This window comes from Ambystoma mexicanum, chromosome 13 (assembly GCF_040938575.1).
Source record: "Ambystoma mexicanum isolate Mex_15411 chromosome 13, UKY_AmexF1_1, whole genome shotgun sequence".
Classification (NCBI taxonomy): Eukaryota; Metazoa; Chordata; class Amphibia; order Caudata; family Ambystomatidae; genus Ambystoma; species Ambystoma mexicanum.
This window is the reverse complement of record NC_090938.1, coordinates 525,792,166-525,819,737: the sequence shown is the minus strand read 5'-3', so window position 1 is coordinate 525,819,737 and position 27,572 is coordinate 525,792,166. Positions and strand designations below refer to the sequence as shown.

At 43.7% G+C, this 27,572-nt stretch overlaps 1 protein-coding gene across 3 annotated transcripts in view; it reads right to left on the bottom strand.

Moving 5' to 3' along the window:
* The window catches only part of FMNL1 (formin like 1), a 593,200-nt gene that overhangs the window by 126,726 nt on the left and 438,902 nt on the right, over positions 1–27,572 (bottom strand). For all 3 annotated transcript variants that reach the window (XM_069634229.1, XM_069634230.1, XM_069634228.1), the window contains exons 11-12: positions 22,658–22,768; positions 21,889–22,038 (exon numbers count right to left, since the gene is read on the bottom strand). In XM_069634229.1, the coding sequence (XP_069490330.1) occupies positions 21,889–22,038; positions 22,658–22,768 (261 nt within the window). The remainder of the gene's footprint in view (positions 1–21,888; positions 22,039–22,657; positions 22,769–27,572) is intronic.

Genomic DNA, 27,572 nt, shown 5'->3' with positions numbered 1-27,572 from the left:
ATTAGCGCCATGGTTGACGCCGGTAAATTACCAACTCCGCCATGGTGAATGGCGGAATTACCCCCCCATTCCAAGGTTGGCGGGGTGGTAATTCCCCATTCACCATTGGCCCTTCCCCATTCCCATTTGTGCTCCTATAGGGCTCAATGGGTATGGGGAAGGCGCTAATTACGGCACCGTAAATTACGGTGCCGTAATTAGCTCCTATGTCCCTTTGCGGGTTGGTTTTTTAACGCCTGCTAAAAGTAGGCGTTAAAGTGCAACCTGCAAGGGGACCTCGTAATCAGGCGTTAAGGGTTTAACGGCGCTGACACCTTTTACGGCGCCGTTAAACCCTTAACGCCTGGGTTGTAATGAGGCCCATTGATGTCTATTCCATCCATACCTTGGGAGCGGGTAGGTTTGGACATTGTGGGACCAGTGAAGAATCAAGGAACTTTGCAGTATTGCATTGTTTTGGTGGATATGCTGTCCCAGTGAGTGGTGATTTCTTGGGTCCAGAATATCTTTAACAGGGATATTGTGAAATTCTTGGATGAAATATTTAGGAGAGAAGGGTATGCATCTACCATTGTGATGGATAATGGTGTTCAACTTGTGTCTGAGGAAATGGATATATATTTTTTAAAGAATGGCACAAGAGTACAAGAGCAGCTCGATTTATCATCCAGAGACAAATGGAATTGTAGAGAGATTTAATAGGGTAATTAAGAGCAGTATTAGTTCTGCCAACTCAGCGAATGGTGATTGGAGGAAGACACAGTCGTGGCTCATAGGTTTACACCTCATACCACCACAGGAGTTTCACCTTTTGAGATGTTGAGAGGGAGGAAACCCAATACCAGAGTATGCCCACCTTGATTGGACAGGGCATGCCAGAAAGAAATTACCAATAGACAGATGTGCAATAAAGCTCACTTTGATGTTGGGAAAGCGGCTAAGAAGTGTGTGGTTGAAAGAGGGGACTGGGAATGCATAAAACCTCTCCAAGCTAGGACAGAAAAGGGTGTTAATTGGTCTGAACCTGTGGAAGTTGTGGAGATATTACATGGAACTGTAAGAGTTTCGGATGGCAGAGTGTGGAATGTCAACATAGTGTTTAGGTGTCTTGATGCAAAGCATAAGGGTGAGAGTTCTATATAAATGAAATTTGGGAAAGTGAGGAGGTGTGTGGGTGAAGGAGATGAAGAAAATTACGGAAATAAATCGTTTTGATATGTTTGACCAATAGCACTCTATAGCTGGCACTAAACGTGTTTGTGGTAGACCGTTATATTTGAAAGACTATATCGAGTGAAGATGCATTTTTCCATTAGGGCTATAATTCGTTTACAATATTTTGCCACTAGAACATGTTGGAGAGTTTCACTGTAGTGGGTTGTTATGTATTACTTCCTTGGTTATGTTCATCTCAAAGTTCCATTGATGTGGGTAGTTTATGTTATGATGTAATTATATGTTACATATTTTAATTAATTTTCTTTCTGCATATAGGTATGCATGTTTAATTTTCTACTGTAAAAAGAGGAGATGTGTAGCATTCCATATGATTTACTCCAAGAACAGAAAATATGGAATGTAGAATCGAGAACGAAAGATGCGATCTAAAAGGGGTTCAGAGAGTTGGAAGAAGCAGTGATAGGAGCCAGTGATGCTAATCCTTATACAACAATAAAGAAAAAATTGTTCCTTCACCTGTGCCTCCAATCTTTTCATTTACCTTCTCAATCGTGGCAGCTGGGATTTGGAACTCTTTAGCACCTGGAGAAACACCATGGTGTCCAGCCTTAGGTGCAAGGTTTACTTTAACTGTGTCTCTTAGTCACTTCTTCACATTGTTTGTATCTGCTTGTTCTTCATTCAAGGATATTGATCCTTCACTTTCTCCCTTCCCTGTGAGCAGCAACAGGAGTTTAATATTCAAATGAACTTTATGACGATACAATGCAAGTTAAAACTCTTGCTCATGGCATGATTCTTCTGTGATCTTCTCGTTATTATCAATGCTTCTATGGCAGTCTTAGGAAAACAAGCGTCCTTCACCACTTACACGGGTTATCTTGAGTTCAAAGTGTTTATCCTGGATTTTCCAGTTACCTTATACTCATGGAGATTTCCACTGATTAAATATTGGATCAAAGGAAACTCTTGTTGATTATTTCCTGTTTTCTCTTGAGCCGTCATTAGGTTCTATTTGGGCACAATTACTTACATTTTAGTGACCATCACTTACATTTGGGTCGCCCTCGTGTCAGTGGGTTCTTGTTAAGTTTCATACATCATTGGTTGGTTATTGTTATTTATCAGTGAATTTAATTAGGTCCCACAGAGTGCCACTGACCTCTGTATTTACTATTAGCTGTTCTTAGATCCATGCACATCCCAATTATGTACCAATCTTTTCACATTCGCTATCACCAGTTCCTATTATGTTAGCAATTCTTTATATTAAGATACCAATAGCACCAAATGTGTGTGTTGTGGTGCTTGCACTGATAGCTAGTGGACCTGGAAACACCATGGCACCTGTGCTCAGGCTTTCAGTAGTTATTGAAAAATATTTACAAGGCAGGTAGATCTGGATAAATGTGCTAATGCATAACTCAGTAAATTATTTCCCCCCCTCTTATTATCACTGACTAAGAGTCATCTAGCTGAGCCTTGTAAATATGCGGAGAATGTACACCATTGTGAGGAAATACATGTGTCCCACACAGAGGCGGCACTCTCTCAGAAAATGGCTACCATGGTTCAAGATACGTTGCTCTTGCATACTTCTTAAATTGCTGCTTCAAAAACTGAGGAAACTTTGCTATGTTCATGTGACAAATCAACTTCCGGGGCACCAGTGGTCCAGGGATGAATATCGGCTTCTAAACCATCAATCTGCCCCACACCTCTAGTACACCAGAAAGGATCAAAACATATTGGAACACAAGTAAATTATAAACCTCCTTGTCCAATTTTGGTAATGTGGACGGAACAGCAGGCTTATATCTGCAAGGTCATAGATCGGTGGTTAGTTGCAACACAGCAAAAATACAATTATTACTCAATGATAAAAGGGACTGTTCAGTCAAGGTTGTGTGAAAATATCTACTTTATTATTATTACAACAGACGCTTCTAGCACACTACAAAATACAACCCACCCTGTAAAGGAACACAGAGAACAGACAGTTTCACGAAGTAAAGGCGTGGCTCTGTGGATACTGACAGGAGGATAAATGGTAAAGCAATCAGTCTTAATTGTTCAAGGTTATTTGGTTTCGGCACCAAGGGAGCAAGGGGTCGTAAATGTCACTAGGGACCTTCGCTCAGTGGTGCAGCCAGTCGCAGTTCGAGGGCTCGACTGCCTCAAAAATGTCCTTAAAAGATGGACGCTGGTTGATGCTTGTGTGGCACCCCTTACAGCTTCTTCGCAGGGCTTGTGGCATCCTTTCAAGGCGGATGGCCCAAAGCTGAGGAGAGTGCTTGCAGGCAACGGCTTTGTCCTTTGTTCAGAGACTGTCTGGCACTTCCCACCTAGGAAGCTTGCTGGCAGAACCTAGCAGGGCACGCTGTGTGCTGGCTGGGTACTGGTTCTGGAGCTGCTGGATGGGTACTCTGAGTCCGGTATCTCCCTCTGTTCCCTGGAAGATGTTTAGGGGAGGGTTCGTGCTTCATTCTTGGAAATCCTGGCCTTACTTCACTGACGGAAGCTCTAAGGTAGACTGTACTCGATGCTGAGTTCTTCTTTCCTGCTTCTGGTGAAGCCTTCAGATGATTTGCTAAGTGAGGGGTTCAGCCCTCTTTTAAAGCCAAATAGGCCCCAGTGATTGATGCAGGCTAAGACTACCTTAAGGAACCAATCCGGGGTCCCCACAATCAATCTTCTGTCATGTTTGAGGTCAGGACCAGAGTGCTTAACAACAGGAAAGTCCCACCCATCTTCCTATCTGTTGTAGATTAAAGTGTCTCTCTGGTTAACTGAGCCCTCTGTGGCTCTTGTTCAAAGCGCAGGTCTCCCTTGAAGTTTGTGGTGAGAACAGACTTTGTCTCCCTCAAATTACATACTTCGTCCCTCTGAAAGGTAGTTTGCTTACTGTAAACAGTTGTCCCAGACATGACATTCACTGCCCTTTGTACAGAGGGGTGGGAGCTTGCTTCAAGGTGACATATTGCTTACCAAAGAAGTCTTCGTTTTCATGCCCATTGTTAAGTTCTGTGCCCAGGCCTATTCGTAGGTCTGCTTCAATTAACTCTCATCAATATGCGTCCACCACACAGAACTTAGACAATAGAACAGGGTGGATCCATGGAGCCTTTGATATTTTAATTAGGCTGCCTATGTTCGGAGGCAGGTGTCGCCTTCCCCATTCTTGAGATGCTTTTATGTACGGTGGCTGTCACATTCCAGCTGAACATCACAGGGGAGGAGGCGCCTGTAGGGTGTGTCCCCCCGGAGTACAATTCAAAGTAATGATGCAAACATTCACTCCCTTTCTATGCAAGTTATTCGTAATATTTCTGTTTTTCCTTTTCGCTTGTTACAAAGATACACTGATGTGTTTGCCCAACAGTAGTTTAAAGACTGAAAAAGTTGATCTTCGTATTCATGCGTAAAGGATGACAAGGTATTTAATTTTCCATTTTTATGGCTATTTATTATAATATAGTTCTCAGTTGTGAAATATCTCATACATTTTCCATATCTGTGCAAATTATAATTGTTTTACAAGTCTCCATTATGAAAGTAAGATAACATCAACACGTGTTTCACCATTTAACATGTGGCTCTTCAGGAGGTGAATGGTATTTTAAATCAAATTAACTTTTTTCAGAAATTTAAGATAAAAATAATAAAGTTTGAAAAAATCAAATCAGAGTTTGGTGTGTGGCAATTTACTAATTTCATAAGCAATCTGAAACTATCCATTACAGAAACTTACGGAACATGCTCATAGAGAAGATATTTACTTCTTGTGTTGCTCAAATCTTTCAAGAACATTTGTCTTAATTGAAGACTTGCCAGTCTGCTCATGTTTTGTAATGGCTTACTGACCTCGGTCATTGATACTGTAGCCTCCTTGAAAATTAAGCATATTACTATTATGCAAAAAAGTCTGCAAGTGCTTTCAATGAAATCTTTGCAAGTTTAGATCCAAAGTTAGATGTGGAGAAAGGAGATGTAATAACTCTTTATGGAGAATGTTTAAAATGTTACGAATGCCTCTTTTCAAAATCTTGAAAGAAGCCAGCTGCAAGTAAAACAGGACTTGTACAATTGGGGGAATGGATCGAGAAGTGCAATCCCTCTTTTTAGACAAGATTGCTAATGTTCATAAATCCACAAAGTCCTAATCCTCTACACCTCATAGTAACAAGATCAACCAAAGTGAGGAATTAACTAATGATCAATTTGTGCAAATGCCCTCTTAGGGATTCTCATGTTATGCTGCCACAACCATGTGAGGTATGTCATGTGATAAACAACCTGAACCTGAGCAGTTGTCCTGCAGATCTTTGCCCCTCTGCAATCATCAAGGAATGCTTGCATGTTTTGGCTCTGTTCATTACGAAAATAGTCAATTTGTCATTTCAGGAAGGTTATGCATATATTTTCTTTAAAAAGACATGGTGACTCCTCTCTGAAAAAAATATTGTTTGGATCCATAAACATGTTCTAACTACAGACCGATCTCCAATGTCTCGTTTCTGCTGAAGATCTTGGATAAAGTAGCCTCACTACAGCTACAAGCGTACATTGCAAATCATAAAATGCTTGGAGGCAGACAGTCAGGTTTCAGGGAAAACTGAGGAATAGCGATTGTCCTCTTGGAACTCAGGGAAAGTCTGCTACAGTCAGTTGAGGTTGATAAATGTGGCATCTTGATGTTTCTGGGTCCTCTACCTGAATTTGATACAGTGGACTAGCTGGTACTGCTATATAGACCGGAGAAAGAGATGAGCATTGATGCCGAGGCTAGGCACTGGTTTCAATTCTTCCGTTATGGAAGGCTCGCTTCTGTAAAACCCAATTCTTATGAGTGCACCACACTCTTTTTCCTAAGGAGGAGTTCCACGTGAATTCTACGTATCTCTGTCCCTCTTTAATATTTATTTTTGATTTATTTGCATGTTTAAAGCGCTCACATAGTCCACGAGCTTCGAGGTGCTGTTACAGGAATTGTTTGTTTTTTAGTTGAGTAATTGTTGCGTATTTATAATGCGCTTAAACACCCAGAGATTTCTAAGCGCGGACCCGGAGATCGAACCTGTGTTGTTTTGTGTCGTCTTGCTCCAAAGGCGCGCACGTTGCCGCTGAGCTATATATTAAACACCTCCATCACATATCACATATTGGTCTGGGAGGGTGAGTTGTTCCCCAATTATATGGATGACACACAGATTTCATTGAGACTTTCAGGCAATTCTACTGACAAACTGGACCACATTCCAGCCTTAATGAAGACCACAGAGGCCTGGATGATGGTCAGATGGCATACTCCAGCTCAATCAAAAATAGAATATTTTTATACTGTCATCTCATCTTCTAAAAGCAAACATGAAAACCCTAAATCCACACATGCCTATTTTTCAATCTAAAATAGACACTTAGAGCCATGCAAAATCTCTGGGAGTAATCTTTGACTTGACCCTATCAATGTCCTTACAAGCAAATATCATTATTATTGTGTCTTGTTTCTGTCTTATGCCATTACATGAAATACATTTCTTTTGATCAGTCACATGTTGCCACTATAGCTGGAACGATCATCGGGGCCAAACTTAATTATGGTAATGTTCCTTTCCTAGGTACCAATCAGATTCCCTTACATCCCCTATAAAATCCTTCAAATTGCAGTTATCAGAATAGAAACAAATTCCCATCGGCAGGCCTTATTTTACCGATCTTAGGAAGTCGACAGTGACTGCCCATTAGAGCTTGGATATCATTTAAAGTCCTCACTGTGGCTCTTGATGCCTTGTATGGTTGTTCATCTGCTTATTTTCAAGACAAAGTGAAATGATATAACCCCAGAAAGAATCTTTGATCCAAAGACTTATGGTTAATATCTGATCCTCGCTTTAAAGAAAACAAAGCTTTGGGCTGCTTCCTTCCAATTCAGATTGTTAACCTCTGGAACGTGCATTTCAGAAGATGTATGACCAGTGTGAGAACAATTCTCTTACTGTAAATTGCTCCTGTACTGCCTCCTGCTGGTGCTGTGAAACCTACTTGGGATAGTTTGTTCTAGATAAGTAAACCTCATACAATCAGATCCCATTTAGTACTATTGTTTTATGCACCATTGGTTCATGTGGGGGTGCCAAAAGTTCTCTTTTCTGTTTGTTGTTCTCTTTTGTTATGTTATGTTATGTGGCATTTATACAGCGCTCTACATATCATTGGTATGACCTCAAAGCGCTGGTAAGTTGAACGCCCTTGGGGACCGTAGACCAGGTCAGTCGAGAAAGTAAGGTGTCATAGGGTGCTTGGGTGCACAGATTATGTGCGCAGCTGATGCGATTGCCTGATGGTAGCTGCATCCTAGCATTAGGTGTGGTGGTATGTGATATCAGTTGAATGTGTGCAGTTTGGAGCTTGTTCACCAAGACTGGGTTCTGGCTGCGTTAGGCCTGTGTAGGACGCTTATGTGTGCAGCTAGGCCGATTTTCGTGGGTATCGCTACGTTTTATCAGAATGTTGAGGTGTTCATGAAGTATTGTTCGCATGTGAGCTGCTAGGCCATCATTTTACACACTATTTTTATGATTAGAGTGTAAATGAATTATAAGAAGATTTCAGCATTCCTCCTGCTCGTTTTGCATTTAAGCGCCTCACCAACATCAGAGATAAACTGGTTCATACTTATCCAGTGTCCAAAACTATTCCAAATGCCCAACCTACATTGTGGCACTTGCCACCGGTCATGGGACATTTCAAATGCGGGAAGTGTAACATGTGCCAATTCACAAAGAACATAAAAACCATTGATTTGAAAGGAAAAAGGTGGAAATTCGATACTTTTAGCAATTGTGCTACCAAATGGGTTGTATATTGTATTATATGCCCATGCTGACTTATATATATTGGCAAACCAAACGCCCGGTGCGCACCAGAATTGGAGAACACCGTGGCTGTATCAAAAACAACATGATGGACAAGCCACTGGTGGAAAACTACAAAAAGATGAAACACACACATAATGACATCTTCTAGTGTGTGCTGCAAAAAATGGATAATCACCCTTGCGGTGGGGATCGTCATAGGAAATTACGCAAACTCGAACAGAAATGGATATATAATTTGGACTTGGTTAAACATGGTCTAAATTTATATATCGAATGGGGCTTATTTTTGCATAAATAAGATACATAAAGTCTTGGGTGGATGTATTGGGAGATGCTCCTAATAATGTCACCATCTTTGCACAAATATGTTATGTTGACTGAATTCAGCTATATATGTGTGTGAAAGCTGGGCCTGCTGTATAGTGCAGCACAGCCCGTTCTATTTTTGCCTCTTTCAAAATGTCTGCAACGAGAGTAGACAGTTCCTGGCCCCTTTTGCAACTGGGCATATGTTGTCAGAAGCCGTGTCACATGACCTGTCTCAGCGCGTATAGGCCGTGATGACGGCGAAACGAAGCATTGCTTCCTGCTTTGTTGCCGGTTTGTGATCGGAAAGTCCTAGGGCCTCATTACAACCCAGGCGTTAAGGGTTTAACGGCGCCGTCGGCGCCGTTAACCCTTAACGCCTGATTACCATTTTAACGCCTGCTTTTAGCAGGCGTTAAAATGCAAGGCGCTAACCCGCCTTGGTGCTAATTGCGGTACCGTAATTTACGGTGCCGTAATTAGCGCCTTCCCCATCCCCATTATGCCCTATGGGGCAAAAATGGGAATGGGGAAGGGTAAATGGGGAATGGGGATTTACCGCCCCACTCACCTTGGAATGGGGCGGTAAATCCGCCATCCACCGTGGTGTAAACTGAGTTTACACCATGGTGGTAAAGTAGGGAACTTACCGCCTGGGTTGTAATGAGGCCCCTAGTCTGAACGAAAGCGACGCCGCGGCTGAAACAAGCTGCATACTGCCACTAAGATTACAAGGTAATTCGGAAACACTTGCAGGATTAATTGAGGATCCGCTTTTCTAAAAACGGACTCGGATTAGTAATCACGGCCGCGTACGTGTTTTTCTCTTTCTCTATTTCGGTATACTAGGGTCGGGCGACCATTCAACCTGGATCCCAGATCGTATGAGGTATGTTGCTGCGGCAGCGCAGAGACCAACAAACTTAACCAGTTATGGTAGGTTTGAATATGTTGAAACTCGTTTTGCTGCATGGTGGTAGATTCAAAGTACAGACTCCTTACAGCCTTTTTTGTAGACCGTTCCGTGTCTTTTCGCTCTCTCTTTTTAGTCAAATTAATTACTGACAAAGCACAATGGCCCATTGAAGGCCTGGCGTTTTTGAAGTCGCAACTCAATAGTTCGCGAAAAAGGAGTGTAAATAGGTATGCCGAACCTAATGCCTCTTTCTATGTCATTTAAAGACAGGCTGAACATTGCTAGCTAGAATAAATAGAATAATTCTAATGTGAAATGAAGAGTAAAATGACTTGTTTTTGTTTGCACTAAGTAGCTAACACTAGTGCAGTATGTTTGTTTTTTGACCCAAGGATACCCACCTAAAGAGATAGAGAGGTGAAACATAGGTTCTCTACCACTAATGCATGTATAAAAATTAATGACAGGCTCTCTTTGTGTTGTTTGAGATTAGCTATACACTGATATAGTTTTCCTCTGTTTTTTATACATACCTCGAGACATTGCACATTTGATTGTGTGACATTATGTACTCTTGAATACTGTGTCCTGAAGAAAGCCTTACATACACGACCAACCAATACAAAAATAGGGACAAGTTGGTATGGGAGTAAAAATTAAGGCTGGAAACGAATTTATGCACGTCGACACAAGGATAATGGGGATTGTTTAGCAAAATACGATCAAGCTAATTCAAAGTCACCCATGTGTTACTAACATCACAATTTTTTGTTATAAAGCATTATGTGAATGAACACAAGATCCAAATTGCAGATCAATTGTCTCTTTTATTTGTGTTTTTTATGTATAATGAGTTTTGCAAATGTGACCAAATGGTCTGTTTTATTACAAAATATAATAAATATATGAGATATTTTTGTTAAAATTGAGCCTGCCATCTCTTTATATTTGCTAAAAGATTGATGGTCTGTCAATACATGGTTTTGGAGTGAGACCCAGTTGTGTTACCTCCGGTGAGGATATCGAAAGGTAGCTTGTTGGTAGCCTCTCTTTGTTTCTCTCTGTATCTAGCCCTTTACCAACAAGCCCCTATTTAAAAAAAAAGAGGACCCATGCTGTAAAAGCGTGCTCATTGTTTTGTATAAATGATTGTGCACACAGCACTGGAACTCTGAAACATCAATTGTGCAATACTGGTTGTGCTGGTCTTTACTGGTAATCCTCACTTCAAATCTGTTACATTTGATTTCTATCGGGTTATCATTGTTCTTTTTCTTGTTACTGGTTTCTGTGGATTTCTTTTTGGTTGCACCCATTTCCTGTTGATTTGCAACACATTCTGCTACTGGTGGTTTCTGCTGGGCTGCCGTTGGGTCATGCGGGATCGCTATCAGATCGTATTGAGTTACGAGAAGTTTTGGTTGTGTTCTTTTTGATTACCATAAATTGCTGCTTCGCTGCCATGATCCCACGTATAGTTACGATCACTTTATGTTAAATCATCTTAAGTTCATATGTGGCTGTAATCAGTTTGTGTTGGGATATCATCAGTTGATGTTGCTGTTCCTGCAGGTTGGTTAATGTACTCCAGTCAAACGTTCAGGTGGTTTGAGACCTTCTAAGCACTCTGCAATGTCACAGAACTGGCTACGGAGTCATAACAGTAATTTAAGCATATTACTAAGTGGAGGAAAAGAAACTAACCACTCTGAGTGGTGTGTGTCCACATTTCAGTGAGTGCTTGGAACGAGGAGCCTCAAATAGCCAATGCTGAGTTATAAATTAGACTGCCGTTAAAAACTCTTATTTCTAAAAGCCAGCGAGTAATATGTGGTCAACTATTCATGTGAATTTGTATAATCGAATTAACTATTGCCATATTTGCGATACCAGCCAGAAACGAAGTGGGCCATCTGTGTCTATACATTTTCCATATATTCTTGTCAATTTACCATCTATTTCAGCTGACTTATCATCAATTCATACTGGGTTATAAGCGGTTAATTCAGGATTACTTGACAAGCCTGATGGGTAACTAGCAGTTCCAAGTAGGCTACACAATTACCATTGTATCAGATAAGTGATCACTAAATCCCAAAAGAAGTTGGGTTAACTTATCAATTGGTTCCTGTTGGGCTATCACTAGTTCCTGTTTGGTTACCATCAAGTACTGTTGGGTTGCCATCACTTTTAGTGTGGTTGCTGTTGGTACTGTGATGAAGGATCAACATAATACAGGTGCAGTCATTTATTCAGTGTACCAGGATGAGGTTAATTCCTATAGGCTCCCAGAGAAACAGTCTAGAAACTGTAAAGGAAGCTAGCACCAAAGGTGTCACAAAAGGTTATCTCAATGACTGCTTGCCTTCCCTATAATTCACCAATTAGCACTGAGTCTCAGGAATACAGTGCCCAGAAAACTTCTTGGCCCCAATATATAGTCTCAGGTATTCAGTGTCCAGCATGTTTCTTGACTTCCAAAAGACAGTATCATAACACACAGCAAACTTATTGGCTCTCAAAACACAGTCTCAAAGTTATAGTGCCCACCTCACGTCTTTATCTACCAAAAAGTACTTCTACCCCTGATATTAGGGTAAAGTCAGGCACTGTCATCCACTGGCTACAGGACACCCTCGTAGGCTGATGTTAATGCTTTTGTACACACTCCTATCAGCAGATATTTCTTTCCCCTTGCTTATGGTTTTTTTCAGGCTGTGTTATTGTAATACACCATCCATGGGCTTCCCACCCGGGACAACATCTCCTGCATTCTCTCTTTATATGCGCTTGGTCTCCTCCGAGTGTCTGTGAATGTATCCCTTAAAGAATTCGCTCTTTCTCTGCCTTTTTCTCCACCATTTTCTGAGATGTTATGTTGGGTATCTGGTCATTGCATCGAATCCATAGCATCGACAGACCAATTCATCTAAAAAATAGCATTAAAAAAATGCATCGAATGCATGTTTTTGGAAGGTAAAGGGTTTATTTAAATTTGAATGGGTTTTAAAGGGTAAATAAAAAGGGTTGGTGGGACCCCCACATTAAAAAAGTACATTAAAAAAAAATGTCTTTGATGCACTTTTTTTCGATGCATTTTTGTAGATGGATTGGTCTGTCGATGCTATGGATGTCGATGGAATGACTAGGAACCGTTATGTTGTTATGTTATTGGTTTTTATAAAGCGCACGTTCGCTCAAAGCATCATGGCACCAAGAGGACATGAGAAAACGTAAGGACTTAGAACAGGATGGTTTTTAGAAGCCGATGAAAGGTAAGGTGGTCGGTAGTTTATTTATTTATTTTTTACATTTGTAGAGCGCACTGCAGCCCGCGGGCATCGAGGCGCTGTAAGACAGAGTGTAAGAAGGCTTATTTAAGGGTTACACGAAGCCGCCCAACAAGTAGTCTTGGAAATACAGGTTACAAATAAATTGGTACATCCGTTAGCGAGGAGGGCAAGCAGGTTACTTGTGATGCACACGGAAAGCCTGCAGGTTTACACGAAAAGCTTAGTTTTGATGGCCTTACGAAAGGCACCATGTGAATCAATTTGCCTAAGGTATGGTGGGAGGGCGTTCCAGTGGGTGGCAGCCATGGTGGGGAAGCTGGTACCTCCAGCACAAGCTTTGTTCATTTTAGGAACAGTAATCATGTTAGCATATGCTGTTCTGTCTGGCCTGACGGTACAGGGTTTGGAGATCCTTTGCACAAGGTAGGGAGGGGCCATGTCATGAAGGCACTTGTGCGTCAGGGCAAGAGTTTTGAAAATGATTCTTTCCTTGAATGGGAGCCAGTGGACTTGTCTTCTGAGACCAGAGATATGGTCCCTGCGTGAGATGCCGGTGGCGGCCCTAAAGGCATTATTTTGAACCAGTTGCAATTTAGCAAGGTTTTTTCCTGAGGTTCCTATGAGTAGGGCATTGCAATATTCAAGCCTTGAGCCAATTATTGCCCTGGCGATGGTGAGGCAGTGCTGTTGGGAGAGATAGAGCCTCACAGCATTGAGCTGTTTCGAGTGATAGGCTGAGGAGGATGCTATCGCATTGACCTGCCTAGCCATAGTCAGGTTGGGATCCAAGTCGACACTGAGGGTTTTGACTGTCTGAGATACTGAGATGGGGATGTTGTCAATGGTGAAGGATCTGTATTGCTTGTCCAGCCTGCCCAAAGTGGACGGGGATCCAATCAACAGAAGTTTGGTTTTCTCAGTGTTGAAGCATAACCAGTTTTCTGCCATCCAGGATTGGATTGTGGCGTATATAGAGTTGAGGGTGTTGAGGTCGGACATATAATCATCCGAGAGGGGGATGAGCACCTTGGTGTCATCAGCATAGTTGATGTATGAGATGCCCAGGGCATCCAGGATTTTGAAAAGGGGCCTCGTGAAGAGGTTGTAGAGGGTGAGGGCAATGCAGGACCCCTGTGGGACGCCGCACTGGATGAAGCTAGGATTGGCAGAGGCTGAGTCGGAAAAGACCTTCACTGCTTTTTCCTGCAGGAATGAAGTTATCTATTTACAGGCACTTGGGGAGAAGTTGGCTGCGGAGGTGAGATGGTGGCAAAGGTCTCCACCAAGTCAAAGGCAGCGGATAGGTCCAGAAGGAGAAGTAGCGCAGGTTTACCTGCATCTCTGAGGTCATCCATCTGGTTTTTGAGGTCAAGAAGGGCCGTTTCGGTACCATGCCGAGGCCGGAAGCCTGATTCCCGAAGACCAAGTAGGTGGTGTCCTCCAGGAACTTTTTCACTTGCAGGTAGGCTGCTTTGTCCTAAAATTTTAGTAAGAAGGGGACAGTGGTGATGGGTCTGTAATTTCCAGGGACCAATGGGTCTAGGGCGGGTTTTTTTAAGGAGCGGAAGAACCCACGCTTCCTTACGTCCAGCTGGGACATGGCCAGACTGGAAAGAGGTGTTAATGAAGGCAGTGATAAAGAGGGTAAGGGGGGTAGCACAGTCCTTGATGACCTGTGCTGGGCAGGCATCCCCTTTACAGTTAGATGGCTTGATTGAACCAAGGAGGGCAATGACTTCAGATTCAGTCATGTCCTTAAAATCAATAGTGGGGGTTGGTTGGTGTCAGTAGCCGGTGAAGGTGAGCAGTGACTCTTGGCTATGATATTGGTAACAGCATTTTGGTGGGCCAGAATCTTAGAGTGCAAAGTGTCCAATTTCTCGAGCATGGCCGATTGAATTTTGTTGCACCAAGCCTCGTCTTTAACAAGAGTGGGAGGAGGGGTGGTGGAGGACTCAAGCTCTCTGAAAATGGCGAAGATTTCTTTGGTGGCGGATTTGGCGTTAGCTATCCTTGTGTTGAAGGACAGGGCTCCGGCCTTGATGATGGCGGTCTTATATTCAAAGGACAGGACCTTGAAAGCAGCTTTGGTGATGTCTTTGGGGTTGTAGTAACTGGGATGGGAAGAGACAAGTTGTTCCATAATTTCGCCACAACGATCGAGAATGAGCGGATGCCCATTCGAGCTAGCTGAAATCAGGGAATGACCAAATCTTGGGCCTTCTCAGATCTTAAAGGGTGACTGGGCTGATAGTGTTGAAACTTATCCTGGAGGAATTCAGGCCCCACTTCGTAGAAAGCACGCTGAACAATACAGAGGGACTTAAAGATGATCCGCTTCTGAATAGGCAGCAATGTAAAGACCACAAGACTGGGTATGTCCCCCACAGGCAGTATTGGTGGCTACATGAGCTGCTGAATTCTGTAACAGCTGAAGCCGATGGATAATATAAGCTGGTTGAGCCAGAAACAGAGAATTACAATAGTCAAGCCAGCTCAATATTAGAGAAGACACCGCCAAAGGGGATAAATTCTCCGGGAGAAAAGGTAGAACTTTTTTTAGCACCCTGAGCTGAAAATAGGAAGATCTGCATGTCGAGCTGACTTGAACTGCAGCTGAAAGAGACTCTGAAAACAGAAATCCCAGGTTCCTAATTGAGGAAACAGGTAATCAACAAGGGTCAAGTTCAGAGGTACAGAATACAGAAGACCAGAATGGTGAAAGCAGAAATGAGGAGTAAGAAGCCAAAGGAAGGGAAGAAGGACCCACCACCAGGATCTCTGTCTTGTCCCCATTAAGTTTCAACCAGTTGCTCCCCATCCAGTTAGTCACTGCTGCAAAACAACCCCTTAGCTGAGACGCGGTATCCGACTTGGCAAGATCCAGCCGGACGATGATTTGAGTGTCATCAGCATAGGAGTATGATCAGAAGCCGTGAGACCGAATGAGGAGCAAGAGGGGCTGAATATTGATATTAAAAAGTGCAGGGGACAAGGCAGAGCCCTGAGCAACACCACGGGAGAGATTGTGGGGGCAGGAAAGAAAGGGCCCAAGAGAAAGAACTTGTGACCTATCTGTCAGAAATGACACAAACCAGACAAGCACCTGACCCGAAAGGCCTGCCTGGGAGAGACGGAGCAGCAGGGTGGAATGATACACAGTATCAAAAGCTGCTGAGAGGTCTAATAGGATCAAGGCCCCTGTCCCCCGATGATCTACCAGTCGGGTTAGGTCATTCATAACCGATATGAAGACACTTTCCGTACCCCGGCCAGGGCAGAATCCTGACTGAAATGGGTCCAGAAAATGTGAGTGCTCAAGATAAGATGTGAGAAGTGGGGAAATCAGGGATTCAGTAAATTTAACCAGAAATGGGAGTAAAGAAATAGGACGGAAATTAGCCAGAATAGAGGGATCAAGAGAAGGTTTTTTGAGCAAAGGAATAAGCCAAGATGGCTTCAGGTCTGCTGGAATGAAGGCGGTCGAGCAAGATCAATTGATTGCTGTACATAGCCAGGGAGCAATGCGGTCTATAATCTCCTGTAGCAAATTTAAATGGATCGCATCAGATGGAGAGGCAGATTTCATACAAGGCGTAAACACTGGAAAGGTAGACCAACTCTCTGTGTTGTTTAAGAACGGCAACTGCAGGTCCTTATCAATCAGTGGCAGTCCAGTAGCAGAAACAATAGAGGCCATTGAGTCGCTCTTAGTAGAAAGAGAACGCACCAGAGAGAAATGTTATTTCGGTTTGTTCAGTGCTCCTTCTACTTGGGTGGTATAGTATTTGGCTTTGGCAAACTGAATTGCCTGGTTGTAGGCATTAGAGCTCTGTTTAAACAGAAGTCTGTCTGCCAGTGTATAAAAAGCATGCCATCTGCGTTCTAATTGGCAGTTTTTCTGGTGCTATGTTTTTAATATGTCATTGAACCACGTTTCTGAAGTGCGGGTTTTGCCTTTGCAAAGTTGCAGGGGAGGAAGCAAGTCATCCACCGTCAAAAATGACTCTGCAACATTAAACAAATCGGCATCCTGAGGGGTGCCTCATTTGTCAACAAGTTCGCAAATGTCTTTACTTGGTACTCGGCGCCAGCGACGCTTTAATAGCGTTTGATTATTAGATTGAGCGGAAGGGGCCGGAGTATGGAGGAGGAAACGTATCACAAAATGGTCAGACCAAAGGATAGGAAATGGGAAAAGGTTTTGGCCAAGGGAGGTGATGCAAACATTAAGTCCAACGTATTACCAAGCACATGTGTAGGCCCATGAACCAATTGCGCCAAATTTAAATCATTCATAGCTTCGAGGAATTGATGTTCCAAGGTATTTGTCATACCCATAAAATTCAGGTTAAAAACCCCAAATCACAAGATTTGGTAAATCAAGATACAAAGAAGCGGCCAATTCAAGGAACTGCTTGCAACATAAGCCGTCTGACCCAGGGGGGCGGTAGACTACAAGAATATGAACAAAAAAAGGAATGCGAGATCGTGATGACACGAAGGAGGATTTCGGATTTCAAATTGTGGTTCAAAGAAGGAGATTTAGCCATAAGGGGCGCTTTAAAAATAATAGCGACAACCCCTTCCACATTTAGCTGCATTGCAATCCATTCGCAACAGATGTTAGGTGTCAGGAAGGGCTTGTATAACTGCAGGTCCCAAAGTGTCCTTTAGCCAGATTTCGGTGACACAGAGGAGATCGGGGCCTAAATTGCTAATTAGGTCATAACATGAAGCAGCATGCTTAACTAGTGATTGCGCGTTTATCGCAAAACCATGCCACGCGGAGCGAAGCTAAGGAGATCCTCATGGGATCAATTAAATAGTGGCATATATAGAATACTAACCGGTAAAGCCCGGGGCCCGGTCTGCGCATGGACGAGCACAGAGGGCCTGGACTTTGGCGCACAATGCTCTAGCCCATTGCACCTGTACGCTGCGCTTCCGGGGATATGCTGCATTTATACACATTGTATCATGGCAGCAGGGTCCCTCCCATTGTGAAGAAAGAAAGACTGCCTCCAACCATGCACGAGACCCTGGTGGCTAGGGGAGGAAGCCAGGCTCCTTCCTGCTGGCAAGTCCGGCTTACAAGGAAAGCAAAAGGTTAACTAAAATAAGAATTAAAAGAAAAACGTGAAGAAACGTGCTTAGTATTAAAAGCACGGCGCCCAGTCAAATGCCCCACATACATGAATAATGTGACTTCATCAGAGTACACCTTGGTGTACCAGCAGTTCCTGTTAGTTTACCACCAGTTTTTTTGGGTTACCATTAGTTCCGGCTGGGTTGCCATCAAGTGCTGTTGAGTTATCATTGGTTTGGCTGAGTTAACATTAATTCCTGTTGATTTACCATCAGATTGCATTAGGCTATCACCATTGTTTGGTTGTGTACCGCCATTTCTTCTTAGCTTGCCATCAGTTCCTCCTCACTTCTCATTGTATTATCATCCATTGGGTGAACACTAGTTATTGTTGGTAATGAGCTATTTCTTTTCAGGGTATGTCAGAAATTGAGGGATCAGCAGAGAACTTGAAGCTAGAAATTGGGGGTAACATCAAGCCTTTTATTTAGTTCAAACACAGCGGTTGTAACAGGGATAAAATTAACAAGATGGAGGATGCGTCTCCATTGAACATTAAGGGGCTGATTCATGGAATTATTTGCGCTGAAAAACGGGGATTTGTGCGCCATTCTGCCCGCAAATCCCTGTTTAACAAATAGGGATTTGCGGGCAGAATGGCGCACAAATCCCTGTTTTTCGGTGCAAATAATTCCATGAATCAGCCCGTAAATGTTTAGGGAAAACTCAACCGGGGAAAGGGATAATCAGTTCTCATATGTGAGTCTATACTCGGACTGGAGTCAAGGGTCATACATAGGTTAGTGCCCAGGATGGATATACCCTGTGGGTGTTATAAATGTCTTTCCCTCTCGCTTTGGATGAGATTCCATTCCCTTTAAGGGGGATTGTTAGTCCCTCTGCTTGCGAGCGTTCCCTGGGCCAATGGGGCATATGCCTGCTGAGGCCCACTTGCCATCAGAATTGTATCTTCTATGTAGGTAGGGAGTGTGACGAATAGTGGGATTCAGTCACTTCTCCCCAGGGGAAGCCGTTTGCTGTGAGGCTAGGGAGGTGAGCCTGCTACGCAATACCCTCCCTAGGGGTAGAGGCAAGTGGGACCTGAGAGACTCCCCCTTGGGGACAAGGACTCCTGTACCAAAGAGGAACTCCCTAAAGCAATCATCTATAAACCATCACTGATAGCACCAACCCACAGAAAACAGGAGGAGCAAGCTGATGTTTGTTATTGTAATGTAGAAACCTTAAATAAACATGAACAGAAACACTTCTTTAATACTGAGAAGAAGAAGATCATTTGAGTAATACAGAGTACTCATCTAACAGGGAAGAAGGATTTTGACTCTGTGCCTGGGAAGTCCCAGCATCGTGTCACAAATCAAGGAGGAGGAGTCCAGAGAGAGAGAGAGAGAAGCCTGCGAGCTTCAAATCAGCTCTGTGAGAAAGGCTAAAGCAAAGAGGGATGCACTGCTTCCATGCTGGAAGGGAAGAAATGCGGGCAAACCCTCCGTGTGTCAAATCTGAAGTGAGAGAAACGGAAGAACTAAAGCCTCAGATGAGCAACCACATCCAGGGTGGTGGCGTGACCGGCAGTCGGTGGACTGGGATGTCCAATAACTATTCTGAGACCACTTGCCTGACTACAACATGAAGCGTGTGCCACAAAGAAGAGAAGGAAACTGAGAGCTGAGAAGCCAACCTGATAAAAAGAAAAGATGATCCCGTCCTGAATGCAGGCCCAGTGACGCTTACCCTGAGAATTAAAGGTAACGGGGAAGGGGGAAGGCCGGAGACTCGGAACGGATCCCTGGAATAACAAAGAGAAGCATCATACTCGTCCCAGTGGGGAGCTAATGTTAAAGTTATCGGAAAGGTGTGGAAATCTATACAAGAACACTCATACTTGTTGAGTAAAGACAGAATAACAGAGAAAGCTAAGAATCATTATTGATACATTGATATTTGTTCCAGTGGAGATTGAGTAGTAGAGAATAAGTAGAACCATTACTGGAGCTCTCATACTAGTCCCAATAAGACCGAAGGGGTGGATAAAGCTAATAATCATTACTGGAACAAGTTGGAGAGAAGTGAGAATTGTTACTGGAACCTTCATACTCATCCCAGTAACTATCAAGTGGTGGAAGAGGGTGAGAATCATTTTGGGAACAGTCCTACTTGGCCCAGCTAAGTCAAAGAGTTGACACTGAATAAGGGGAAAGCCTCAAGTTTAGTGAACCGGAAAATAGAGAAGGACAATATCAAGAGGGGGAAGACAAGTGTAAGGGACAGTGTCGAGAGACAGAGAAGCCCAATATCTGAATTATATGACTTGATCAAAGTAGTCACCAAGAATTACCTACAAATACTTTACTAAAAGGGAACTTGCTGAGAAGCAGGACACAGGAGAAGGGGGTCATTCTCCTGTGCTTTAGTTATTTTGGTAGTGGCTGGGACAGGTCAGTTTAGATTTGGACAGAGGACGGATCTTCCTTTCACTGACGACTGATGAGCACCCTAGTTAGTTTGTGTTAGGTAGGGAAAACCTGTGCTTTGGGAAAGATAGGAGTTCCTTTACTTTTCTTTAATAAAGAATATTCCAAAATGGAAGTCCTTCCACTGATCCACCAAGGGAGGCAGAGAGTTGTATAACTCTTCTAGTAGTATGGCCTCCTTCATTTACACTACACACATGCCATCTAGCAACTTATTTAAGTAAATCAGTAGAAACATTGGCGCTGTGCCTCAGACTGTTTAAGTTTGAGCCCTTGCAACCTCTGTCTCTGATATTCTGTGACGTTTGCTTTCGATAATCCACAGCCTTTAGATCAATATAATAGAGTGTTCCCGTCACATTCGGAACCTTATAGGCTGCTTGCAGTTCTCCTATCATTAAAAGGACATAGATAATGGTGTGTAGTCTTGACAAAAGAAGCTATTAAACAAGGACCTTTTTGAATAGCACTGACCTTGTAAACAACCTGTTTTTAAAGTTTTACAATGTTCACTTTTAATGATCACTTCCGGTATATATTGGAGTCATAATTAGATCATTACGTTTGTCTTACTGAGCAAAGTACATGATACAAATCTAGAATAAACATATACATTATTCTCCGATAGAAGGTTATCATTACAAGATGGGATGGACAGTCTAGTACACTCATGTTCTACTCTTTAGGAATACCCCTTTGAGAAAAGGTAGAGTGACAAATAGTACCAATGAGGATTCCTGACTGCTCTGCATAATATCTAAGAGTATTCTGTGAACATAAGAATTACCACAGATGTGTATATTTCACCTGCATGACTGTGATAAAAGGATTGTATGTTTGAGTCAAGGAATGCATAATGCACACTGGGCTTGGCGCTCATAAAATATTTCATAACACTCATCCAAAATTTCAATATTTGTAACCATGACCCATATATACTCTTTCAGACAGCCTCAGAATGTGTATGTGGCAATGAAATAGCTTTGACATTTGTCAACCATACCTGGATATGAGGTGACCCTTGCTGGGTTTCAAAGCTTCCAGAATGTTTAGAAGAGGAGGGGCTAGGCAGGAAAGCTCGGTCTCAGTGTAACGATAGCTGAGTGCACGCCTAATTAACTCCATATATGTTTTTTTTTATGCACACACACGCACACGCACCCTAGTTACCATACATGAGCTCAAGTGAATTTCCAGCGATGGTTACTTGTAAGGGTTGGGCTTTTCTCCTTCTGCCCAATGTAATATTATTTCAAATAGTGATGCTACCTCTGTCTTTAAGTTGCTTAAATGCAGAATAAGGGAAAGGGTCTCTTGAACAAACCGAGGACATGGTCTCATGAATGGATGGGAGCATTTATTGGCATGGTTGCAGGGCCTTTGAATGTTTAGCGTAAGCAACAGATTTTACTATATTCAACAATTGATGAACACGATCTAAAGATTATTCCCTCCCCAACCCCCCCCCCCCCCAACTGAATGAGGTCTTGGGAGTGTTCCCTCTCTCAGAGTTCTTCAGAGTGTTCTGCCTCTCAGAGAATGTTCATTTGTGGGAACATTTGGTCCCCTTTGGAGATGCTGAATGTTGAGCTAAACTCTCCAGATTTCTGGATTACAAATCCCATCAGCCCTAACTAGATAGTCGATGATAAGGGATCATGGGAGTCGTAGTTCAAAACATTTGGAGAGCCGCAGTTTGCAGAGCGCTGCGAGCCTGGCTGGAGGTTTCCCTTACCTGTGCTATTTGCTCTTGCAAGTCCTCCATGTGCTCCAGCATGGCGTTCTTGGTCTCTGTGTCCTCCAGCAGCGTGCCCACATCAAAGATGTTATCCAAATAGGCCTGGATCTGCACCAGGAGTTTATCGCTTTCTGAGTACTTCAGTTTCTGGATAGGGGTGAGGGGGGGAACAAAAAAGCAGACATTTTATGGTGCTGTAAAATCACTGCAGCCTAAAAGACGGACTTCAGTATGTGTTGCACCCATTATTAATTCATGGTTAAGCTAAGCGCCGAGACAACGTGAATGTGCTTACCATCACATGCTGTGTGTGTCAAGGGCAGAAGCAGTAACTTGAACTCACACATTCTGATTCCAGCTCCATTTGGCATTTGAAAACGATAAGCGCTGTAATGTATATATGGCTGACGCAGCGCTCTCCTTGTCTGAGCGCGGGGCAAAACTTTGGCCAGCAATCGAATCAAAGAAGTGCTGACACAGTCTTACATATCCTCTGACTGATATGGCTGCAAACTCTAAGCTGCCTCCCTGCCTCATCCCATCCAAAAGGATGCCAGGCGACCCTGTGTCATGAAGGGCACGCTACTCCACTCCTGGGCTTTGCTTTTACCTTAGTTTTACTTCAGTCCATTTTATCCAATTAAAGTGACCCAACGCTACAACTCCCAGCAGGCAACCGATGGCGAAGGGAAAACCCCGTACTGTGACATGGTGTCTCTCCTGACATGGAGTCATCTGGCAACCCTGTCCCATCCCCTTGTCTCACCTCGAGGTACTCGTCCAGGCCTAGGTACGTGAACTCATACTGCAGGAAGACTCGGAAGTTCATGTTCTCCACCGAATGCACCACAATGTTGATGAACTGCATGCAAGCCACCTGCAAGGGAGAAACATGCTCAATTTAATTGTAAGAGATTTTCTAACAGGCTACATGCTGCTACTCAGAGTGGGGGTTGGGGCAGAATGTAGCTAAGGGCGATGTAGCATGAATACCGAGGGTCACGGGAGGTCTGGCCCTTCCTGCAACATCAGCGGTCCGCTTCAAGACTGAACGATAGCAGGAGATAGGGCTGAAGTCATGACCCTCAATGGAAGAGAGATCTACCGCCAAACATTTTATAGGTCGGCTAGCTCAAGAGCATCAGTGTTGGAAGGCGATGTCTTGCAAGCAGAAACCATGCAAGTAGTATGAGCGGACATGGAGACAGCCATACATGTCCTCACTGGGTCTCCTCAAACAGTGGTGATTTCTTCTGCACCCTAAAGACATAGCAGCGAAAAACATTTCTCTAAGCAGAGAGTGGGAGGTAGATCCCTCTCCTGGTCAGGCTCCTCCCTCTGGAATGGCTTTCCTTCCCCCCTCCGACTTGAGCCGGATCTTCTAAAGTCCTGGAAACTTCTCAAGACTTTTCTTTTCTTCTCTTCTTTCCCTCTCCCCTCCTGTGCTAACTCTCCCTCTGCCGCTACGACTGGGGTCTGGCCCGTCCAGAGTTATACAGGGGCCGGACCAACCCCCACCACTCCCCCCTGCATCCTTTGCTAGCACTTGCCCTTGGGCTCCCTTTCCCGGATGATCCCAGCTTGGTGCATCCTGCCCACTGCACTCATCCTCCCTTTTCCCATTTTCCCATGGCACTTGCCTTCTTGGCCCCCCCAGCACTTCCATGCCCCCTTCCCTGGGGGCACCCCACTCCTGCACTTCTCCTTTTACCCACTCCCCCCCTGCACTCACCCCTGCACTTACCACCTTCTCAAGCACTTGCACGGTAGGGTTGTCACAAGGCCAATATAACCGTTTTTTGTTGTTCTACGCTCATGAATACCTTACTCCCCCTCCAGCCCCCCTTCTTGTCTTGTAGCGCCTGGAAACACTTGTGTATTGGAGCCATACAAATGTCCAATAAATAAAAGAAATTAAAACACTGCCATTATATGGATCAAAAAAATTAATAAAAGTAAGTCTGGTCCAGATCCTTACTTTCAAGACTGATTTTAAGCTCTTTGGAGTGGCTGCGCGGCGGCCAACGCACTACACAAAGGACCAATGGCCGGGCATGAAATGCCATGGCACAATGCAACTTATAGTAGCATTTCATAACATAGCATAGCAACATCACATCACCTAACACGGGAAACTCAGAGAGAAACCATTTGGCCAAAAAAGAAAGCCGTAATCGTTTAAAAGAGCTGCGGTGCAAGCGCTGAAAATGGACCAGTTTTAGTAAACAGCACTATGTCAAAATTGCATTTTGAAATAGTTTCAATTATTTTGACTATGGGCAATTTTGTTACATTGCTATAATAATACACTACGATAGGAGTGCAAGAATGACCGCACGACTGGACAAAAAAGATGCACAAATCTACGTGCACGTTGTTCATGAAATCAGTTTGCACATCATGGCAACATCGTTTCTTAAAATGTCCTTCCCTGCTTGCCCGTTCGAGAAGCTTTTGGTGAATTCTGAAGAAAAAAAGCAACGTTTTTGCCTATTGCTTTTGTTGATTGTTTTTGTGTTTGTTTCGTAGGACTAATTGGTAGATAGGAACTGGTGTGATTGTGTTAAACCCTTGTTCTTCAAACTAGGGGTCCGAAGGATGTGGGGAGGGGGGCAGGCTCTTTATATGGGATTAAGATGACTGTTTTTAAAATAAAAAAAGATTAAGATGTTTGCTTTTAATAGAAAATATAAGCAGTAGAAATTCTGCTCATATTTTAAAGAGCCTTGCGCTCCCTTGGACTTCCTTTGGGTGTCAAAGGGGGGAGGGGTGTGAACCCTAGGGGGGGGGGGGTGGGGAAGAAACTAGATTTGTACGCAAGGGTAGGGGGGCTCAGTATGAACAAGTTTGAATCCCACTGTGTTAAACCAACAAACTACTGGTCACTGTAGGTCACTACAGGGAGGTATGAAAAGTAAATGATGGCTGCAGCTTCCGATCCTTGGCGCTATCCCATCAAGGGTGTATGTAACCCCCTGTCCAGGGGAAAGATAAGAACGAAATGGTGAAGGGTTCCCTGGTGCGTGAGCCACTTGGGTGACCATATACAAACAAAAGAAACAAAGAACCTTCGGAGCAGCGCAGCTGAGTGAGGTTGCAGGAGAGTTGGAAAAAGACAGACCCTCACACCGGAGATTAAAGCATGGCGCTGCGCGCACATCCTTTAATTTTGAAGACATATCTAGACCATCATCCAGATGGAAACTTAACAATTACCTAATACAAGATCATGAGTTTATCCGATCTGTAAAACGTTTCTTACAACAATTCTTTGCGGAGAATCTTGATTGTGACACCCCGGTTGTGAATAATTGGGATGCGCTTAAGGCCACGCTCAGAGGTCTTATAATGGCATACTCTGGGGAAAAAAAGAAATTACGTAGAAAACACCTTGATGAACTTTACAACCAACTCTTGGCTGCTGAGAAACATTACTATAGAGACTCCAGTTCTTTAAATCTTCGACAGTTTATGGCCCTAAGCTTCAAAATCAACAATGAGCTCACAGAACTAGCTGCTGGTACCTTACTTCATTTATTTTAAAATTTGTTTATTGGCATTTATCATATTACATTTGCATGACACACTTCATGCCCGTGGTTAAAGAATAATGAACATTTCATAGTAAAAACATTAACATTTTAAACAAAACAACTTTCACTGTCACCTTGTTTTGTCCCAACATGGTGGGTCCATGTCTTTTGGCATAATGGGGGTGGCCGGGCAGGGGGGGAGGGAGGTCCTCAAGCCAGTAAGGTCCCGTTAGGGCTGTATCTAGTCGCCCTTGAGGCACCGTAACTTTGGTCACAAATCTGCGTTCTGTAGACTATTTGTGTTCATGGGTGCTTGTCGTCTGAGGGGTGGAATAAAGATACTGTGATTTCTTTCCATGCTTCTAGTGTCATGCTCGAAGCATCTGTGGATCTGGTAACACTATCTTCCCATGCCTTTGTTTCAGCGTTCACCCACCGCTCTAGTTCCTTGTACCACACTTTATGTTGTGGTCCTGCAGGCTTCTTCCAGGACATTGCAATAGACCTTTTCGCCAGTATACACATTATATCCATTAATTTTGCCAGGTGCTTAAGTTTGGCCAGCCTGGGGTATGTTCCCAGAAGGCATTCGTCTGGAGTCCACTTGTACCAAGTCAATCCTGCCTTTTCACTTGTCTGCTTTATGTTGTCCCAAAGGGACTGCGTTTTGGCGCATGACCAGAATATGTGGAGCAGATCCGCTCTATCTGCCCCGCACCAGGCACAGTTAGATTGTGTTTGTTTATTGAATTTTGCCATCCTGGATGGGGTTAGGTATGTTCGGTGCAGCATGTTTAGTTATATCAGCCTAAATCTGTGGTTTCTGGACACTGCTTTAAGAAACGCCAGAGCTCTCTCCCATTCCCCATCTGTTATCTCTCGACCCACATCAGCCTCCCATTTACTTTTCAGTTCTGCGCTTCGTAGGTTAGGGGTGTCACTCAAGTGGCAGTAGATTTAGGACACTGGTTTCCATCCCTCGCCTAGGTTATACAACAATGTAATCAGGGGGTCTGATTCTGGTTCCTCTGGCCATGTTGCCCACTTGTTTCATCCTATAGTGCGTAGCTTTTGGTACCATAGGAATTGACCTGTGTGAATGCTGTCTTCCTCCTGTAATATCGCAAATTCCTTAAAGGTGCCATACGCGTACAAGTCCCCCCATGTGTCTACCCCTTTCTTTTCCCAGTATTTAATGTGTTGTAGATCAGTGTCTGTTTTGCACAGGTCTGAGATCATTGGTATTTCTGGGGAGTATGGGTGCTTTAGGTGAGCGAGTGCCTTCGCTCTCTGCCATATTTTCCTTCCCAGGGAAGCTAGGAAGGGGGCATTTCGCAGCAGTTCGTGGGGGGCCCAAATAAGTTCCCTTAAATGCATCGGGGAGATCATGGATTGTAATAGGGGTGTCTCAGATGTGGTGTCGTCTGCTAACCACTTGATCACGAAGCTGAGCTGTGCTGCCATGTAATATTTTCTAGGTTTGGGAGTTGGATTCCCCCCTGCCTGTATGGTAGATCTAATGTGGAAAGCGCTATCTTGTGCCTGCCCTTCCCCCACAGGAATTCGCGAATTATCACTTCCAGCAGGCGAAAGAAAGGAGCACTGATGTAATAGTGCACGTTCTGGAACCCGTATAGGAATCTGGGGAGGACAATCATTTTAATTATTGAGGCTCTGCCCATCATTGACAGGGGAAGTTTTGCCCCAGAAGCTCATAGATTTCCGTAAAGCGGGGATTGCCGCCTTCGTGTTGTGCTAATGCATTAGTTCAGAGGTGTGCATTATTTGTATTCCAAGGTATCTAAATGAGGTGGCCGCCCACTGTGTCCCCACTCAAGGAAGTTCTTCTATACTCTTGTCCTTTAGGCCCGCCAGTGGAAAGAGAAAGGATTTTACCTTGCTGAATTGTATGCCTGAGACCCTAGAGTAGTTATCTAAGACGTCTAGCATTGTGGACACGTTGTTATGTGGATCCTTAACATATAGCAGTGCATCGTCCACATAAAGTGAGATGATGTGCTCCACTCCTCCCAGGCGTATCCCTGCATCAAAAAATTGCTTCCGGAAATAGATGGCGATGGGCTCCAGTCCCAGTATGTAAAGCATGGGGGATAGCGGGCATCCCTGCCTGGTGCCCCTGCATATGTC